At 47.3% G+C, this 15,504-nt stretch overlaps 1 protein-coding gene across 2 annotated transcripts in view; it reads left to right on the top strand.

Moving 5' to 3' along the window:
• The window catches only part of GALNT18 (polypeptide N-acetylgalactosaminyltransferase 18), a 349,733-nt gene that overhangs the window by 269,495 nt on the left and 64,734 nt on the right, over positions 1-15,504 (top strand). Inside the window, exon 7 of one of the 2 annotated variants that reach the window (XM_004050714.5) lies at positions 10,076-10,261. The exons of the other annotated variant lie outside the window; for it this stretch is intronic. Within the exon in view, the coding sequence (XP_004050762.2) occupies positions 10,076-10,261 (186 nt within the window). The remainder of the gene's footprint in view (positions 1-10,075; positions 10,262-15,504) is intronic. 2 annotated transcript variants of the gene reach the window in all.

The raw sequence follows: 15,504 nt of genomic DNA, 5'->3' as shown, positions 1-15,504 counted from the left end.
CTGTCCCTGTACCTGGAGCTTTCTCATATGAGCCCCACACAATAGATTGAACCTCTGGCAACTGGTGCCTGCAGGGACCATGCCTCTTTGGTCACCTTGCCTCTTTACATACTGGCACCATCACAGACTGAAACAGCAGCTCTCAGAACTGCTGGAAATAGAGGTTACCCAGGAAATGTCCTATTTTGCTCACACAGTCCCCTGAAGGCTGGCTGGGAGGCTCTCCTGTGCAGCTTTTCTCCAAGTAGTGACTTGGGGACTCTGATTGCTTCTCTTGTGGGTTCAGCATCTTTGAATTCAAGTTCACCCTGGCTTAAACATCCAGCAGATGGTGGGGTGGGGAGTAGAAGTGCACCTAAGGAGACACACTGGATAGTCACCTGCCTTCCCCGGGAAGTGGCAGAGGCCATGTCCTCTCTCATCTCATCGATTTGCACCCTCCTGACTGCAAGGGGTGCAGGGAAATATGGAGGAGCACCCAGGTGTCAGTGAGCAATAGGGGTCTCTGCCACACCTTTGGAGACCACTCTACTCCTGGCTCAGTTTCCCAACACTTGTATGTCAGAGCCTGACGTCTTCCTTTTTCCAACTTGTCTTGAGTCCCATCTGGCCTGAGTTTGAATGATAGTAATCAGGCCTGTTGGCTGATATGAGATTTGAGGTAACCACGAATAAGCCCTTCTTGGTCAGAACCATTAAAGATAACTTCTAGTCTCAATGACCACACATTTGCAAAGCAGTCCTCCTGGAATGTCCTTCCCTGAACTCCTGTGGCCCAATCATTATAGGCAGAGCACTGGGGTCCAAGGAAAAGCCAGGCCCCCTGTATGGGATGGGTCAGTTTGCTGAGAATGACACATTACTGTTGCCCCTCTAACTTGACCCTGGGTTTCCTGTGGGTAAGCAGCTGTTTCAGCAAATCCCAGATTCCTGCAAAACAGTCTTTTAAGTTTTTCTTCATGGAAAGCTTCCAGACATTCCAGCCCAGCTTGTCTCCTTGGAATTCTGCCCAATGAATCCTGCTGCCTCTGATAGTTATGAGGGATCCCTTTCAAACAGAGGAACTGCTTCAACTGTTTGTTAGGGCTAACCCAAATGTTCAGACCCCTTCAGGGACACCTTCCAAGAAAAAGCATCATTTTTTTTTTCCAAGCAGCAATTCCACACAGAGAACTCTTCAGAAGTGTTTATTGCAAGAAGAGGGCTTGGGAAACCATATCCTCAGGGAGTGTTTTTCTGCAGGCTCTGATGAAAGGAATAAGCATTGTCAGATTTTTTAAATGCTCCCTTACACTAAAATACATTAAAATAACTAAATATGTACCCCAGGAAACCTGAGAGAACACCAAGTAAAGTGCACTGAGGATAACGCAGAACTAAAGCCTGGCTCTGGTTCCTTCATTCGTGCAATTTATATTTTTTTGAGCACCGCTCATGTGCCAGCCCTGTTTAGTGTCTTGGTGAGGACAAAGTTGACATGAGCCTTCTCTCAGAGTTCGGTATTTGTGGGCACATAAACAACAAAAAACCTCTCTCTCACTAGTAATCAGGGGAGGTTGCAAATTAAAACTGCGATGAGGGAGAATTTCTTGCCCATCAGATTGGCAAAAATTTTAAAGTTGGACAATGTCAAATGTTGGCAAGGATAGGAAGCAGTATGAGCCTCATCCATGCTGGTGGGGAGTATAATGTGATCCACATTATTTGGAACGGTGTCACTTTTCCTAGGAAAGTTGAACATGTGTATGTAACCTATGCTCCAGAAATTTCAGTGAGATAAATACATGGAGGCCTGCCCACTCTCGTGCACCAGGAGACACATACAAGCGTGTTCCGAGGAGCACCATCCGTAATACCGGAAACAAGACTGTCGACCAACTAAAGAGAGCATAAATAAATTACTGCATATTTATACAATGGAACACTATGGTGATGAAAATAAATGAAGCAAGAAGCAAGTTGCAGGATGTGTACAATCTGGTTCTATTTATATGGCGTTCACAAACAGGCAAAACTAAACAATGTGCAGTGTAGGTTTATGGCAAGGAAATTATTAACAAAATTCAGGATAATGGGTTACCTCTGGGGGTAAGGAAAGCACTCAGAGGTTTCTAAGGTACTGCCAAAGCATTGCTTCTTAAGGGGGGTGGAAGGTCAACAGTTGTTCCTTGTACTGTGTGTCTTTAAGCTGCACACACACACAGAGTTATCACACATACTGTGCAAGAGGACTTACAGGTGATATAGGAATGCATAGCCAAGGCATGAGCCAAAACTAGGGCAGCCAGGGAAGGTAGGTGGGAATTAGCAAGGGAAATAAGTGTATACATGGTGGGGGCATGGGAATTTCCAGTAAAGAGAATGGCAGAAAGAGGGGACAGAAACCCAAGAATGTGATCCACCTATGTCTATGGCATAACTGGACATAACTAGATGGCATGAGAGATGAGGCTGCAGGAAATAGACAGGGCCAGTTCTCAGAGGTCTTGCAAACCATGTTAAGGAATGTGCTCTTATCTGGAGACTAAAGGTTGCCAGCGTGGGAGTGAGATATTTTGGAGGGAGGTTATCTCCACACTGACATTGTCTTCATCCTGGCTGCTCTGTTGCACGCCCTGAACCTGACTTGCTGATGGCCTCTGGCTTTTGTGTTGGCCTTGTCCAGATTTGACCTCTCTTTCTTTTTTTTTTTTTTTTTTTTCTGAGACGAAGTCTTGCTCTTGCCGCCCAGGCTGGAGTGCAATGGCGCGATCTTGGCTCACTGCAATCTCCGCCTCCTGGGTTCAAGTGATTCTCCTGCCTGAGCCTCCCGAGTAGCTGGGATTACAGGCACCCGCCACCATGCCCAGCTAATTTTTGTATTTTTAGCAGAGATGGGGTTTCACCATGTTGGCCAGGCTGGTGTCGAACTCCTGACCTCAGGTAATCCACCTGCCTCAGCCTCCCAAAGTGCTGGGATTACAGGCGTGAGCCACCATGCCCGGCCCTCTTCTCTTTCTTATTCCCATGCAGAGCCAGGATAGAATGAGGTGAGTGAAATGCCCAGGGTGCAAAATTGGAGGATGCCTGGAGTGTCAGTGTCCTGCCCACCCCTATTGTTTGCCTACATCTCTGACCATTCAGCCACTCTGCGAGTGACTTTCTGGTCTTCTGCCAGCTCTCTCCAGCCCTCAGCCTCAGCCTGCATCCACCTCGTCTTCCTCCCCATAGCCTGCTGGTTTTGGCTTTTCACTCTTGTCTCTGCTTTTGCAGCCAAGTTAGGCGAGACAGTTACACGTAAAAAGATAATTAACCACATGAGCCAAGAAATAAGGACCACATGAGTCGTACAAGTCATTAGTTCCAGGAGTTTGGAGGAGCTGGGCCAGGCTGGCTTTGGATGGATGTGGAGAGCAGGAAGGAGGCTTTCTGGGCTAAGGGAACAGTGGGAACAGTTTGCCAAGAGCAAAGAGCTCATTAAAAGTCATAAGAAGATGAAAGCTGCACAGTATCTGAGATCTGATCTTGTGGACGTGGCTATGAAGTACAAGGCTGAAGTGCCACCAACCCCAGTCCCTTACCCATGGTAACCATAATGAATAAATTGTGGCATACTTCTCCACTGAGACTGGAGAGAGCCTCAGAATTCTTCCCAACACAGTGCTTCAGAAGGATATTAACAAGCAAATGGATTTCACACAGGAGTGTAAACTCATTTGCCATCCCTGTCATAGACTATGGAGCAGTCATGAGTCTTGGAGTAGAAGAGATTATCAAACTACATCCCATTGCTTTGTCTACTATGTGTCCCTATTTTAACCCAATTTACAACTCTCAGTTGTGTCTCAAGTACTGGGCATCATTTGAGGCACTGGCTAGAAAATGCAAAATCAGAATGCAAAAAGTAGAGGGGATCTAAGACAACATTGAGTCCAGCTCCCCCATTTGGCAGCTGGGGGTAATTGAGGCTTGGGAGCAGGAGGCTTGTTTGTGTGAGTGGCCAATACAAGATGTAACCCTGACCTTGTACCAGTGGCTCCTCAGCCTGGGAAAAGAAAGTGATCTGAGCCTCCCTGAGAACCCACTACATGCCCGCCTTTGCTTGTGGGAGCTTGTCATATACAGCATCTCTTTTAAACCTGGGGAATCATTATTCCCAAGAAAAAGCTGACATCCAAAGACAGGTCCAAGTTGAAGACTAATATATGACAGAGCCAGGATTTAAACGCTTTCCACCAGCCCCTAAGACCTCCATGCTTTCTTGTATTTCTGAGTGGGTGTTTCAAGCCTCTTCAGGAGCGATAACAGTACTAGGGTTTTCTGGGAAGGGCCGGTGGTGAGTGTGATTTTGCTCTGCCCCGGGTAACTGTTCTCTACAATCCGCTTTAGGTTCTTGGCTGCATGTGGGAGGTGGTCCCAGCAGCTCCTCTGTAGGCATATCTGAGCATTTTGTGAGGTTGGAGCCTTTCTCTCCAGTGAGTTCATGGTTCCACAAGAGGAAGCTGCCTGCTATCGCCTGTGCTCATTTGATGACTTCCTAGGTTTTACGACATTAATTTAAGCTCTGAAGCCCAAGTAACTCTCTTTGATTGCAGCAGTATGTGCTTAAATGTCAGAGCTTCGCTGAAAAACCACTTGAGTTTGAAGAAAGTCATTGTGTTCAGTAAAATCTAGCCACATTTTATGTTTATGGACTTTATTAGGGCATCCCGCTGAGCTGGTTGAAACCATGCCTGTATAGTCAGTGAAAGCCCAGGACTCTCAGATTCCTGGATTCACTCATTCAAATAATAGTTATTGAATATAGACTAAGTGGCAGGTGCTGATGTATACAGTGGTAAACACACAGACACGATCCTGTTTCCATGGCACTTACAGTCCAGTGAAGGGAGACAGACATTTAAAGAATAAATACAGAAGTAAAAGTATTTTGAGTAAGTGTTATGAAGAAAAAAGGCAGAGCACTAAAGGTATTCAGAGGGGATCTAATTTACACTGGGCAAATCAAAAGAGGTCGTATTTGAGTTGGGTCATAAGTGGGGGATAAATTATTCAGGACATGCAATAGCAGGTGCAAAGGCACAGAGAGAGGAAAGAACTTAGTGTAGTCAAGAAACGTGTTGCTCAGTGCCCGTCAGAAGCCTCAGGACCCAGCCTTGTGCTGATGTGCTGTCAGGTGTGCCCAGTGCCTGCAGGACTCAGCACATGCCCTCGCCATCGTATGTGGAAATTAGGGTCTACATCTTGGTGGTTGCTTCCTGTGCCCTGTTCCCTGTGACCACACCTGCCTTCTCTGTTTCCAGCCCTCGGTGTTCATTTCTCAGGCACCGCTTTGGTACCCAGCTACTTTGGTACCCGTCTCTCCCTAGGCATCTCTATCCACCCGAGCTCACAATGCCAAGCCATCCCTGTACCCACACCTCATCCCCTGTCCAGCTGCCCTGCTTCCCCAGCATAGGCCTTCCTGTGTGTATCCTCCCTCTGGTTTGGGGCTTGCTCTATCGTGCCATTTGCAAATTGGACATTTAATGTGCCAGGCCCAGCTCCCTTTCTCTCCCTTTCTTATCCCCTGCCCCTCCCAATCCTCCACAGAAGCTCCATGATGTCATTCACCATGAGGTCCAAATGCCAGTGACTTCCTTTCTTATCCTTTGTCTACCATCCCAGAGGGCCTCTGAGATGAGCTGTGGGTATGACTTTTGAAATTCTCTCTTGGGTCAAGCCACTGGTCAGTGGAGCCACTTATCTCCCAGGAGTCGGCCAGCACAGGCTTTCTCTTGTTTGCTTCAGTGCCACTGGGCAGGGTCCAGAAGTGGTGGGGTAAACATGCTGAGTCCACATCTTCTGGCTGCAAAGCCCACATGCTGCCAAGAACCCAAATGCCATGGCCAAGGCAAAAGCTGTTACCTTCTCCATAGATGAGTGCCCTTTCATAGAAGGGAGGAGACTGGAAATGTTGACCAGTGCTCCCTGTCTCTGAGAAGGGAGCGTTGTGTACCCCTCTGCTGGGCTGGGCATTTGGGAAGAACCCTGTCTTCTGTGGCCTGTTTGCTCCCCAAAGGTGGGTGTACAGGACCGTCCAAATAGCAGCAACGTAATAATTATTAAATTATTATGAAATAATAATAGGCACACACGCAGACTGAGGGCTTCCAGTATCCTGAGCACTTCAGCAGGGGCTCCCTGAGCCCACAGCCTGGTGTGGTATCCATTGTCATGGGTGTTTGTTAGACAAGAGGTTACATAGCCCGACACCACTCCACAAGCACTCGGTGAGGCCAGATCTGGCCCAGATGGCCTGTCCCCATGTTCAGGGTGTCTTTGCTTCCTTGACCGCCATCCACATAGTGCTCACACTGAGGTAGGCTCAGTGTTAAACATTTACCCACACTGCATCCCCTCGCCCACAGGGCAGAAATGAGGCTTTCGAGGGAAGTAACCTGCCAAAGGTGACACAGCAGCAGGTGACAGAGGACAAATGTGAATCCAGTTCCCACGGACTCCAAAGCTGTGCTTTCAAGTGTGACATGCTACTCCCACCTGGCCCAGATGCCCCACCTCCCCTGGAACCCAGGATCTCTTTTGAGCACCATTTAGCACGTGTCTAAGGGACAATTTGGTGACAAGTTTGAGAACATTTTGCAAGAGGGAAGGAGGTGGTTAAACAAGCAATTGCAATGGTGTTAGTTCAGGGGACAAGGCAGGACCACACAGCACACCAGGTAAACCTAGCGGAAGGGGGTGCAGCAAAGTGACAGTGAACTGAGGCTTGGAGGATGAGTCAGGGAGGCAGGCAGGGTTGGGTACATCATTGCATGTGCAGAAGTCTGAGGTGAGGGGGAAAAAACCCATGTGAGAGGAAGTAAAAAAAATAGTGTGGCTACAGCATAGAGGCTGCAGCAGAGAGTGTATTGGGGAGCACAAGGTCAGGGCTGGAGGGGTGCTGGGGGGCAAGCCCAGATCAGGGGCTGTGCCAGGGGCATGGTGCAGGAGAGGCAGTGGTCCACCTTACACCTTCAATCACTCCAGTTGCTGAGTGGAGAAGAGCTTGGAGAAGGAATATAGGAAGAGGGAGGTCAGGTGTTTGGAGTCTGTGGCAGAGTCCAAATGAGAGATGATGACAATGGCCTAGACAAGGGAGGTGGCTGCAGGGGTGGGAAGAGGGGAGTGAATTCAGGTGCTAGACAGTCATGCCGCTCCTTGTACCGTGTCTAAAGGCACGATGGGAGGAGCCGCACCACCATTCTGATTAGAATGACGGCAGATGTGCCCACTCTAAGGTGAAATGGTGAACCTACTGTTTAAGAAGCAGGTCTTGTAATAAAAGAGTTTTGTTACGACTCATGCTCTGTGTTATATTGTTGAAGTATGTCAAGCAATAGCCACTGTTCCAGTGGCAAAAAGAATCATTACCCTGACTCTTTGTGTTGTCAATAACTTCTTCATGGGATTCACAGGCTTTCCTAGAGAACCTGAGCAAAGTGAATTGGAAATCAGGACTGTCCCCAGAATGTACAGGTCTTGGGAATGGAGGCGCACAGCCTGGGGCCTTCACCGCCACCTTCTCATGATCCTCAGAACCATTCCTGGATGTGGGAACTCCTTTCAAAGCTTGATCATCATGGGGGAAGTGTTGGCTCTTCGTTGAGTTTCTTTGGGATCAGACAGATCCTTTTGTCTTAAGTATCAGCTGTGTGTTCTTGAGCAAGGGACCTTCCTTTTTTTATTATTATTTTCATTTTTTTATTTTTTTATTTTTTGAGACAGGGTCTCACTCTGTTGCCTAGGCTGGAGTGCAGTGTGACACGATCAGGGCTCACTGCAGCTTCCACCTCCTGGGCTCAAGCGATCCTCCTGCCTCAACCCTCCAAATTGCTGGGACTACAGGCACATGCCACCACGCCCAGGTAACTTTTTTTGAAATTTTCAGCAGAGATGAGGTCTCACCATATTACCCAAGCTGGTCTCAAACTCCCGAGCTCAAGTGATCCACCCACCTCAGCCTCCCAAAGTGCTGGGATTACATGCGTGAGCCACCATGACTGGCAAGGGACGTTCTTTAGTTTCCACTTCCTCACTTGGAATTGGGCATAATAACTGCCTCACAGGGTGATTCTAAAGATTCTGCTGTTCAGCTTGATACTAATAGCTAAGAATGACCACATGCTTATTATGCACTAGGCGTTTTTTAAGCACATTGCATGTAATTGCTTTAATTTTCTCAGTGACCTTCTGAGAGGGGTACTCATGATCCCCATGGAGAGGAGGAAACAGAAGCATAGTGAGAGCAAGTGGCTTGCCCAAGGTCATATAGCAGGCATGGAGCAGAGCCACGATGTGAACCTGAGTAGTCTCATGGCCAGCCCTGCTCATAACCCACCCACCATGTTTTGCTGCCTTCCTGAATGTACAGTCCAGTGCCTGGCACATAGGAGACGCTCAATGAGGATGTTAGTTTCCTTTCTATTGGTCCTAAGTTATAAACTCAAGGCAAAACAAGCTTATGTGAGTGATAAATCAGTAAGCCACCTTCCAACTCCAACAGCCTAGAACCTATAGGGGCCAACTGGTGTGACATGGATGGGTGAAAGGGAAGGCATTCCCTTCCTAACAAACACAGGGAAAATAAGCTAAATCCAAATCTGGCTTTATCCCAGACTTATTGTTGTTGATGGGTACATGTTATATATCTGAACTTCATCTACCAAGTTCATGGTGATGTTGACAGTATCTGGCAAGTAATATCTACTGTCCACCAGGAGATCTCGATTACTTTCCCTCAGAAGCCACGTTCATCAGCTCTAACCAGGTATTTCAGATTCACCTGAAATTCAGTAAATGTCAGCCATTTATACATTGATTGATTGACTGATGAAGCATCTATCATTTATTTTTTCAGCAAGTACTTATAAAGTACTTCTATGTACTTGGCCTTTTGTTAGGTGAGTGAGTGAGATATAGGTTTTGCCCTTCAGGAATACACGATCAGTGAGTGAGGCTGACCTATAAGCAGGTAAGTTGTGATATCAAGGGCTGTGGGGGCCAGAGGAGGGAGAAATTGGCTCTACTCTGAATATCCAGCAAAGACTCCACAATGTTGGGGCCATATAATCAAGGTCTTTTTTAAAAAAAATTTTTTAATGTTTTAGAGACAGGATCTCACTATGTTGCCCAGGCTTGTCTCAAACTCCTGGGCTCAAGCGATTCTCCCACCTTAGCCTCCCAAAGTGCTGAGATTACAGGTGTGAGCCACTGTGCCCAGCCTGATCAGGGTCTTGAGAGGTGAATTTTTTCAGCTGAAGAAGGAGTTGGGGGCAGGGGGGCATTCTAAAATTACCAGCAGAATGGACCAAAGCCTAGAAACACAAAAGCGTGCAAGTTCAGGAACATTGAAAGGTCAGGGTGGCTGGAAAGATTGTAGCGAGAGCTTTGAGATGCTGCCCATTAACACTTAGAATGCAAAGGTTTATCTTTCAAAATCTAATTGCATTCGGATCAATCTCCTATTCACCAAGGTTGCTAAGAAGTTTAATATCATTTCCTTCTTTGCAGCGCTCTCCCTCAGATTCAGTCAGAACCCAGAGCCTGGGAAAGATGCAGTAGAAGAAGGGTGTCTGGTGACACCCTTCTCTGTGGTGATCACTAATTCTTGTCCAGGCCCATGTGGTCCATTTGAAGAGGAAGTCTCTGCTGGGAGTCTTGCTGGTTCTCCTTTATGTCAACCACTGCTGCAGACTATCATCAAGGGTTTTGTTAACTTTTCCCCCAAGTGCAAGGAGAATTCAGATCTTTGGAACAAAATGTCTGGTCTCTTTTTTTAGTGGGGTAGGGCGCACAGGTGGAGGGAAAAGTGCATTCATTTTTTTTGTTGGTAAATCCACAGCAATAAGAACCAATATATGAATTAATGACTCCATAGCCATCCTGCTGCTATAGGAGCAGAAATCAGGTATGGCCTACTCCTTCACAGAGTGATCTGGGGAGTCAAGGTGAAGGGGTTGACTTTCTTCCTGCTCATGTCAAGTGGCTGCCGGAGGCCTGGTGTAGAAAGGCAGAGCCAGGCAGGCTCTGACAAGTGGCTCCATGTCTTCTGCAGGTGTGGCAGTGTGGCGGGAGTGTGGAGGTCCTGCCCTGCTCACGGATTGCCCACATTGAGCGAGCCCACAAGCCCTACACAGAGGACCTCACCGCCCATGTCCGCAGGAACGCTCTCAGGGTGGCTGAAGTCTGGATGGATGAATTTAAAAGCCACGTCTACATGGCATGGAACATACCCCAGGAGGTAGGGATCTCCGGTAGGGATGAGTTTCTCGGGGATTGGTGGAAAACAAACAAAACAAGATATGGGACCGAACCCTTCTTCCTATGGGTCAGCCAGAGTCCTGTTTGCCATGCAAGAATGGACTCTCAACCCCAAAACATATTATTTGCTGAAGAAAAGGGGCCATGAGGCTCTAAGCCATTTCTTATCCTGCTACCCTAATCCCTGGTCAGCATGCTTGATGAGGACTTCTCTCTGGATCTTAGCGTCCTAATTTTAAATCAGGAAATTGGACAGGTAGCTCAAGTTTCCTTCATGCTCCCGGGTCCTCAGCTTCTCTGACATTAGATGTTTCATGGTCCTGGATTACAAATATACCAGTAACTACAAAAATTTACAAAAAGCAGCTTAATCTTCCTACAGGTTAGGTTCAAACTTCTCCATTGAACCTTTGACCAGAGTTATAAAGATCCATATGCCTTTCGGATTTCTTGAGCCACATGGATGGGGATGGGGGCACACCTACAGGGACCTTCACTAGGAGATGGGAGTTATTCTGGGCAGTTTTTAGACAGTGTTTAACCTTCACAGAGCCTCATCATTGCCTGCCACTGTCCTCTATCCCTCTAGTCACCTGTACTTAAGAAATGCCAGAGGAAAAGCAATGTTTCTCTGGTAGTTTTGTTTAGCCCTGCCATGTGTCAAGGTGAAACATGTGGAAATGACCTTGGACTACTGAGTTGAGAGAACCCAGCTCTGCTACTGAGTTGAGAGATGCCAGCCACATGATTCCAACCCACTTACCAGCCTGTCTGCCTAGAGTTCATTGCTTATGTTGCATTCTGTGTGAGACAGAGCTATCAGAGCTATTGACTACGTGACCTCATTCTTTCCTCCCAAGGCCGTGGCAATCCCTTTTGGAGTCCTTTAGGAAGCCTCTAATAGGGAAGTGATTGATCTTCGCTCACAGTGATCATATGAAAGCCCTGTTACCTAAACTCTACACCAAGCTAATGTTGCTCTGGTTAAATGACTGAGGAAGTTGACTGGTTCATGGGTGGGAGCTTTTAGCCCACCTCCCAGCCACACCACCACCATAGGAGAGGGGAACTTGAGTTGGGTTGCATACTCCCACAATCAGTGAGGTTTCAGCAGTTGGGAGCAAGAATGAGGAGCGGAGAAATATCAGCCAGAGTGCAGCCAACTCTAATGTACCAGCCCGGGATTGCGTTCCTGACAGTAAGAGTGTTTCTAGGGAACGGCAGTACCTTCTGGACTCATCGTCAGGATTGAATCACGGTATTCTGCACGGGGTGCCAAGCCCTGTGGTAGGTGTCCTGTGATGGCAAAATATTAAGAACACTTGGAAACTCCCCAGGAGCTCACCAGTGAGGCATAGCAGGTCCCCAGGCTCTGCTTAGGAGTGGCGAGTGAGCATACTCTTACTGCCTTCTCTCTGTACCCCAGAGCTGCAAACCTTCTAGCCCTCTCCCCCTTGCAGCTGACAGGTGTTGAAATGCCCAGCAACCCAATGAATGGTAGAGAACTGAGTGAGTGAAAATAATTGAAAAATGATGAAATTCAGTGTCTGTCTGTGACTCCTCAAGGTGGTAGTTCAAATCAAATGGGTAGGGGGAAGTGAACACAAGACACGTAAGAGGTGGAATTGCCCAGGATAAAGCCTTAGGTGGAGAAGGAAAGGATCAGTGTGTTTCCTAAAATAATTCTCTTTCCTCTCCTGTTCCCTGTGTCCAAATGTCCTCTCCTTCCTCTTATCAAACTTGTACAGAGTCAATATTTCTTCATCTCCCAATCCTTCTCCCAAGCTATATCCTGATACTTCATCAAGACTGCTTTGTCAAGGTCAACATGGGCCTCCCAACTGCCTAATTTAATGGACATTTTAAGGTATTTAACTTATAGGATTTCACCTTTTCCTTGAATCTCTGTAGCTCCTTGGGTCCATGATTCCACACCCTGGAATCTTATCTCTCTCCAATTATTCCTAACTCTTCAAGGGCTCCTCTTACGTTCACTGGGTGCTTACATGCTCCATGGGGGATCCATCCTTGGCAGACTGCTCTCATTATTCCTCATCTCCCTGGGTAATATCATCTACTCTTGCATTGGACTCCCACCCATATGCTGCCTCCCTAATTAATATCTCCACCCGTGACTTCTGCCTTCACTTTCAGACTCACATCTCCAACTGCCAGCTGGACATCTCCTCTTGGCCATTCCCACAGGCACTCAGACTGAATCTGACCAGCCAAACCCACCTTCTTCCTCCAGATCTGCTCCTGTTCTCATCCTGTCTCAGTTCATGGTGCCACCATCTTCCAGACACATGAGTTTGAAAATGACATCATCCTTCAATCTTCCTCTCTCTCAATGCCCTGTCCCAGTCAATCACAAGCCCTCCTTCCCACCCCGACCTCCTCTCATGTCTGCATTCAGGCCCTGTTTTTTTCTCTGCCACAAGCTGAAGCTGGTTTTCCTGGCTCAAGTCTTTATCTCCTTCAAATCTATCCTCTACAATACCCAAAGTCATCTCTAAAACACTCACAACAACCATGCCATCGCCCTGCTTAAAATCTTTAAATGAGGCCAGGCCCAGTGGCTCATGCCTGTAATGCCAGCACTTTGGGAGGCTGAGGTGGGTGGATCACTTGGGGTCAGGAGTTCAAGAACAGCCTGGCCAACATGGTGAAACCCCATCTCTACTAAAAATACAAAAATTAGCCAGGCTTGGTGGCACGTGCCTGTAATCCCAGCTACTCAGGAGGCTGAGGCAAGAGAATTGTTTTAACCTGGGAGGCGGAGGTCCCAGTGAGCCGAGATCGTGCCACTGCACTCACTCCAGCCTGGGTGACAGAGCGAGACTGTCTCAAAAAAAACAAAAAACAAAAAACTTTAAATGACTCCTGCTATGTACAAAATCAAGCACAAAGCCCAGTGTTTGGCATGGCATCAAAGGTTCCCATGCTTTCTCCTCTGCCTGTATTTTAACCCCACTGCCTACCACTCCCTGGTTTGAAGTCTGCATACGTTGCGTGGACTATGGGAACTGCCCATTACACACCGTCCATGCCATGCTGTTTCTCACGACTCGGTGCTTGCTCATCCTGCTTGGAATTCCCTACCCTCTACCTCTTCCTGTATGACCACCCCTACTAAATCTTCCCCATCCTTTGAGACTCAGCTCCAGGGGTCCCTCCTCTAGAAAGCCAGCTCCAACTGGGGAAAGAGCTCCCCCTCCTAAATATCTCTCTGTCATTGCATGACCAGCCTGTGAAAGAGTGTTCTGTTATCTAAAAGTCTCCCTCTCATTAGAACAGTGGCTTTCAAATCTGGCTGAACTTCAAAATCAGTTGGGTTCCACCCCCACAGATTACCACTTAACTGGTTTGGAAGGGGCCCCTGGGATCTGTGTTTTGGGTAAGTTCTTCAGAACCACTGAGAACCACCACAATACACCATGGGCTCTCTGAGGACAGACTGCTTTATTCATTTTTGTGTCATTATATCTAGCACAAGGCAGGGCGCATGGTAAGAGCTTGGTGACGCCTTGCTAACGCTTATTAATGAGTGAGTTTGCTGGCAGTATGAGTAATCCCTCTCTCCCTTGGTTAGTGACTCCTAAAAGCAGATCTTCAGACCAACTGCCTCAGAATCGCTTGAAGAACTTTTAAAAAATACTCATCTGGGTCTCATCCTCAGAGAGGATTTTGAGCGGTAGGTGCCAGAATCTACAAAAAGCCCTCCAGATAAGAGTTTAGGGTGGCCAGGTTTGCGTAACACCCATTAAGCTAGTCCTTCTCATTTTTCCAAACCCACAAGTGTTGCTTACTCCAGGAAGCCCTCTTTGACTGTTTACCTCCTCCTTTGCCCCCAATCCTGGCCTCCACACAATGTAAGAAGAATGAGGCCCGTCTTCTATTCTCTCTTTCACTTTCTCTTCTTTCCGTGCCTCACACTTGTTCACAAAGAGTATGTTTACTTGTCTGAAACTCCCAGACTCTCGTTTCAGGCCGAGAGTGTGACATATTCCTATTTGTATACACAGTGTTTACGATAGTGTCTGACACATAATAAACAGGTGCTTGGTAGAGGTCAGTTGGAAAAGAAGGAGGATGCATGGATGCTATATGCTTCACACAGTTTCCCTAGGAGGTTTACCCCCTGCCTCTGAGATAGCTATGCCCCAATCCCTTTTCCTCAGCTGCAAGCACATCTGTTCCCAATTTACTTAACCTTTGGTCTACAGCATCCCAGCTGCAAATATGGAGCTGGAGCCCTTCAACCCTTCCCAGGTGGCTGCCTTGAGAATTAAATAAGTTAATACATGTAAAGACTTTGATCAGTGCTTGGCACACAGCGCTAGATAAGTGTTAACTCTTGTCGGTGATGTGATCGTTTATGCCCTGTACTTTCCTTCCACAGTTTTAAAATGCTCATGCTGGACAGACATCCTCTGCTTGTTGCCTTCTAAGCTGAGGCCTCCTCGGAGCTGTGAACTGAGCAGAACTGGCCCTCTCACCTGCTCCCTTAGCAGGTCCAGTCCCCGGCTTTTGAAAGGCCGAAGAGCCTCCACCTCTTGCATCCTGCTACTTTAATTGAAAATCAGTTTGTTTATCAATAAACAGAAAGTCAGTCTGCAGCAAAACATCAATATTTTCTTAAGCAGGGTTCAGGAGCTCTAGACTGCTTCTCTTGCCCAAAGACAGGCTGAGTGCCAGGGATGGCTTGTCATGTGCTTCAGTGATAGCCCTCCTTTAAGTCTGGCTACAAGGAATATTGTGACTATGTGGCTGCAATACTGGGCACTTTTTATGTGGCTAAGTTAATATATTTGTTTCCTAGGGCTATGGTAACAAATTACCATGAACTTGGTGGCTTTAAACAACAGAAATTTATTCTCTCCCAGTTCTGGAAGCCAGAAGTCTAACATTCAGGTGCCAGCAGATCTGTGCTCCCTCCAGCATCTCGAGGGGAGAGTCCTTCCTTGCCTCAGCCAGCTTCTGGTGGCCCTGAGGGGGTCCCTGGTTGTGGATGTATCACCTTAGTCTCAGCCTCTGTCTTCACATGGCCTTCTCCTCTTTGTCTCTATGTGTGTCCAGACCATTCTTTTTTCCTCTTATAAAGATATCAGTCATTTTAGTCATATATAGTCACATACAGTCATAATTTAGGCAAGCCCTAAACGCAGGATGATTTCATTTTGAGATCCTGAATTAATTATATCTGCAAAGACCCTGGTTCCA

Source organism: Gorilla gorilla, chromosome 9 (genome assembly GCF_029281585.2).
Source record: "Gorilla gorilla gorilla isolate KB3781 chromosome 9, NHGRI_mGorGor1-v2.1_pri, whole genome shotgun sequence".
NCBI classification, from domain to species: domain Eukaryota; kingdom Metazoa; phylum Chordata; class Mammalia; order Primates; family Hominidae; genus Gorilla; species Gorilla gorilla.
The sequence above is the reverse complement of the archived record's forward strand: the minus strand, read 5'-3'. Positions and strand labels throughout refer to the sequence as shown.